The sequence below is a fragment of the Oxyura jamaicensis genome, chromosome 8, assembly GCF_011077185.1.
Source record: "Oxyura jamaicensis isolate SHBP4307 breed ruddy duck chromosome 8, BPBGC_Ojam_1.0, whole genome shotgun sequence".
NCBI classification, from domain to species: domain Eukaryota; kingdom Metazoa; phylum Chordata; class Aves; order Anseriformes; family Anatidae; genus Oxyura; species Oxyura jamaicensis.
Genome location: NC_048900.1, coordinates 31,087,063 through 31,091,848, shown reverse-complemented (window position 1 = coordinate 31,091,848; position 4,786 = coordinate 31,087,063). Strand labels below are relative to the sequence as shown.

At 48.0% G+C, this 4,786-nt stretch overlaps 1 protein-coding gene across 1 annotated transcript in view; it reads left to right on the top strand.

The window, feature by feature from the left end:
* Positions 1-4,454: 4,454 nt before the first annotated feature.
* ZRANB2 (zinc finger RANBP2-type containing 2) overlaps positions 4,455-4,786 on the top strand; it is an 11,080-nt gene continuing 10,748 nt past the window's right edge. Inside the window, exons 1-2 of the mRNA XM_035333218.1 lie at positions 4,455-4,600; positions 4,682-4,734. Of these exons, the coding sequence (XP_035189109.1) occupies positions 4,545-4,600; positions 4,682-4,734 (109 nt within the window). The 5' untranslated portion in view covers positions 4,455-4,544. The remainder of the gene's footprint in view (positions 4,601-4,681; positions 4,735-4,786) is intronic.

Sequence of the window (4,786 nt, the reverse complement as noted above, 5' to 3'; positions counted from 1 at the left end):
TATTAATGGCATGTAATAACATTTAAATATGGCATGATGGCCAACAACAAGCCTAGCTTCAAAAAAGGTACAAGTTTTATGTGAAAACAAAATCTGGATATGTCACGTTGAACTTCATTTCACTCCATGGAGCTTTTCCACCAGGCAGGAGGGAAACAGCCGGGTGTGATCCACCCTCTCTTGACAAAGTCTGTGCCTCACCGGCGTGATATTCGGGTGCACCAGTTGAGGAAACGCAGCCCAGCTTCAATCAAACAGAAAATCAAAAGAAATTTGAAAGATCGGTTAAGTATTCAGAATTACCTTGATATTTGGAGAATTGATCTCAAATTAATAAAAAAGAAAATCAACTCAGACCCCATGCAAAGTGTTAGACCTTGAAGGAAGAAATCAAATACATGTCTTAAATGGTGAATGAGTGGGAGAGGAACTGCACTGCAGAAAGCACTGCTTTATGGTGAGCCATAAACTGAGCACAAATTCGCGATGTGATACTGTTGGGAAAGAAGTCTCTTCCTAACACACACGAGCAGGAGCACTGCACAAAAGCCAAACGAAATCACCCCTCTCCAGCCCGGTCCTCAGCTGCAGCACAGCACGCAGCCCGCACCCCTGTGCTCTGCTGCGCCTGCCAAAAGCACAGCAACAAAAATCCCTGAAGATCTAGAAAACTGGGCCCAGGAGGAGAGTTTTAAAAATACACGTTTGTCTGAAGTATAGAGAAGAGGAACAGTCCCTTCACATTTGCAAGAGGATGGCGATAAAAGAGAACAACTGATGGAAAAGCAAAAAGTCATCTGCTGAATCTGCAGGAAGGCAGACTTGGGTGAGAAATATTTCTGACTGCTACTTGTTGCTCGGCTGTAAATGGCAGAGGCTGGGTGACAGGACGGCTCACGGGGCATGGACGGGGTGGCTCTAGCTTCGGATTCAGCCGACAGCCGCCACGAGCGGCCCCTTTACTCGGCTGTACCTCCGGGCAGAGGTACTGAGCGCCGCGGGGAGTCCCTTTTTGGCACACCTTGGTATGAGCTAGGGAACATCTGCCAACCCTACTCTTGCTAAAACAATCATATCTAAACTATTATTTATAACATTCATGTTGTGATTTAATGTACTCTCAGCGGGATTGATATATCCTGTAATTATTAAATTATTAAGTGACAAGCAATGTCTAACCTTCTGTAAAGGTCACATCTGAAGAAAATCTCTCCTCCAAAAGCACGTCAGTTTGAGTGACATGACAGCACCCATCATTCTCCTGAAAAATTCTATTACCAAGCGTCTGTCAGTCAGGAAAATTGAAACAAAGTTTGGAAGACCAGCTCTCCAAATGAGGTGGTACATCCTAAAGCTACTTTCCAGCACAGCAGTCGTTCTATTTCATTGTACATCATAAACCCGGGTGTGTCTGAATCATGGACACCATTTGCACTTCTTAACATAGGCACTGCATTTTCACAATTTCTTGCCTAAACGCTATCTGTCAAGTCATGGTATTTTTTTAAAAAAAGCAACAGTCAAGCATTCTGTTGCAGTATGCTTCTGTGTGTGTTCAATTACACCAACACAAAGGTTCTTATAACAGTTGGACTTCACCTGACGGAAGCACATTGCATTTTTTAACTCACAAATATGAAATTATTATTGCTATTGTGTCTTGGAAAGCATCAACAAGGCCTTGAGTGCCTTAAAGTGATGCTTAAAAACCTAGGTGCCCCATACTGCTTAATAAAGAGCGTGGCATGCCGACTTCGTACCGGGAGGCAGCATGATGAACAGAACGAAAGAGCAGTGAAGCACAGGCAACCTTCGTTTAATTACCTGGCTGGGATCCTGGCTGGCCTTTGTACCATTCAGTTTTTCTTCAGGAAAACTGATGTTCAGTGCTTGTTGGTAGGCATTGGCTGTCTAGAGCCAGGCCAATTAAATAGTTTTCTATACATTTTTTTCATTCTCGGCTGTTCCATTTCATTATGTTAAAATGACGGGTGATGTGTTTCTCATTTACTTGGCTATTATCAAGTGCTTACATATACTTGAAGCCAAAATGTGTTGTGATAGAAACAGGAATCCAATAAAAACGTTCACAAACTGTTTTGAAATGAGGAGTATGTTTTAATGAAGCTTTGTGTAAGAAACACAGGGAAAAAAAATCAGCATATCAAAAATCTTTAAGCAAGGCTAATTGGTTTATTAAATAAAAGGAATACCCTACATAGCCACTGAGCTGAGTTGATTGTGCCTGGTCACAGTGCCCTTCAGGACTGAAGATCTTGTCCATTTGGATCTTGCTCCATAAATTAATTAAGATGTTCATAAATTAAAATTATTCATAAATTAAATGATAATCCATGTTTTTTTCAGTTCGCAGTAGGCTTTTCAGCTTTTAATATAAGCTTTGAAGTAAATGGACTTAAAAAAAAAAAAAAAAAAAAAAAAAAAAAAAAAAACAGAAGTTACAGACACGCTCCCCCTGCACTTACAGGGAAAGGTCCTGTTTTCACAATCTGGCTGATTGCTTCAAACCTGGGGCTGTAGCTACCTGGCTAGAGACTTCCCTGGGGAGTCTCCTTCAGCAGAAGACAAATGCCACTGAAATACTCTTCTCATTATTTTTGGTAAGTTTTAAAATATTTAGGCCTGAAATTATTATCAGGTGAATTACATTTTTGACTATGCTTATTTTTAAAACAGAAAGTGCATGCTCTGATACATTTCTTAACATAAAAAGTAAGATTTATGTGCCTTGATTTCCCTGAGGAGCAATTCGGAGATTAGGAACAAATTCCTGTCCTTGAAATTACTGATAAGGGATCTTCTTTAATGACCTGAACAGCATGAGCATTTTGTCATTCACGACAGAGAGGCATCCTCCATGCTCGTTTTAGATTTCGTTCTGTTGAAGTCAGCCCTGGTATCTGCACAGAAGCCACCCAAAAGCAGTGACATCTGAGCAGGCTCTGTCCATCCCTCAGTGCTTCTGCAGACACCAACACGAGAGACCCAAATTCTGAGTGTTGTGGTGGACTCACAAACAGCGACTTCAGCGGGAAACCACGAGTTCCAAGCAGCGTCTTTCCTAAGCACGTTAAAGTTCAATCCACTTACAGAGGTGACCAGATACTGATTTTCTTCTAACACACTCGTTTTGGACAGGTTTTTTAAAAGGTAAAAGAACATTACAAGCGAATAAAACTTTCCATCATGCTGTAGTTTATTCTGTAGGTCTGGATGCGCTTTGTTTCCCTGACATCACACCGTATGATTGACACTCCTGTTACTTCTGAAAGGCTCGTTCCCGAAGGTATGTGGGAATTAATTAACTTCTCGGGGCCAGTTATATTACTCCTCTTATCCCCCTGACGTGAGCAGAGCCTCCCCCGAGCAGCGGGGCAGTGCCAGGAGGCAGTGGAGGAGTCCGGCTCACAGGTCTGGATGCAGACACGGTCTGCATGGTCTGGATGGGCTGCCCAGGGAAGTGGTTGAGTCACCATCCCTGGAGGTCTTTAAAGACGTGTAGATGTAGAGCTTAGTGGTACGGTTTAGTGGGGGACTGGTGTTAGGTCAGAGGTTGGACTGCGTGATCTTGGAGGTCTCTGCCAACCTAGATGATTCTGTCATGCTGTGATTCTGTGGGTGCAGACACGTACTGCGTGGCCTGGGTGCCCCTTGCCACTTCACAGCCCACAGCATGTCCAAGTCAGAGAGAGCCCGCATTCAGCTTCCAGAGCCGATCCTGCGTGGTGACACTGACACTCTTATTTATTCATTCGTTTGTTTATTTATTGGGGGGCTAGATTTATCTACATATTACTGTGTAACTGCCTGAATTCCCTGAACTCCATGAAAGCAGGCCGCGTTGCCGCACTGCCACCTGCCGTGCCGCGGACACCCGGCGGTGGCGGCCGTGGCTCCGCCGCGGCTCTGGGGGCAGCACCGGACCCTCCGGGCTGCGTCAGGTTTGGGATTTACTTCATTTTAAAGACCTGGGCTGAAACACTTTTTGCCGTCTGTCGGTGCTAGGACGCGGTAATTCTTTTGAGCTTGGGCTGATAATTCAGGGCACGTCACTGTGGGAAGTAAATCACTGAGGTGTTGAACTCTGCGGGCTGCACTGCCTGTCAGCGCGGTGCCACTTGTTAGGCCGTGTACAACAAAAAAAAAATTGAATTTATGTGCTTGCGTCTGACTCAGTTTCGTAAACACAGGGACCGGGGAGCTCGGCGCGGGGAGCTCCGCAGCACTACGGCCGCCAGGTCCCCTCACAGCCTCGCCAGCCCCGCTGTGCGCATGCGCGGCGGGCGGCCGGCAGCCCTCCGGCCCGCTGGGGGCGCGCCTCCCTCGCTCCCTTCTCCCCGCGGCCGCGCTGAGGCGGCCGGGCCGCTGCCTGAGCGAAATCCCGCCCGGCGGCCGCCCGGCTCGCTGCGGCAGCGGGGTGCAGGCGCCGCGGGGCAGTCCGCGCGGAGAAGGGCCCCGGCCCTTCCTTGCCCCCCCCCCCTCCCCCCCCCGTCCTCCCGCGGCTCGGCGGCGGCGGCCCCAAGATGTCGACCAAGAATTTCCGCGTGAGCGACGGGGACTGGATCTGCCCCGACAAGAAGTGAGCGGGGCCGGGACGGGGATAAGGGGGGCGGTGAGGCGAGGCGAAGCGGGGCTCGTGTCACCGTGTGCTCCTCCGCAGGTGCGGGAACGTGAACTTCGCGAGGAGAACCAGCTGCAACCGTTGCGGGAGAGGTGAGCGGCCCCTCTCGGCCCCTCTCGGCCCCTCTCGGCCCCTCTCGGCCCC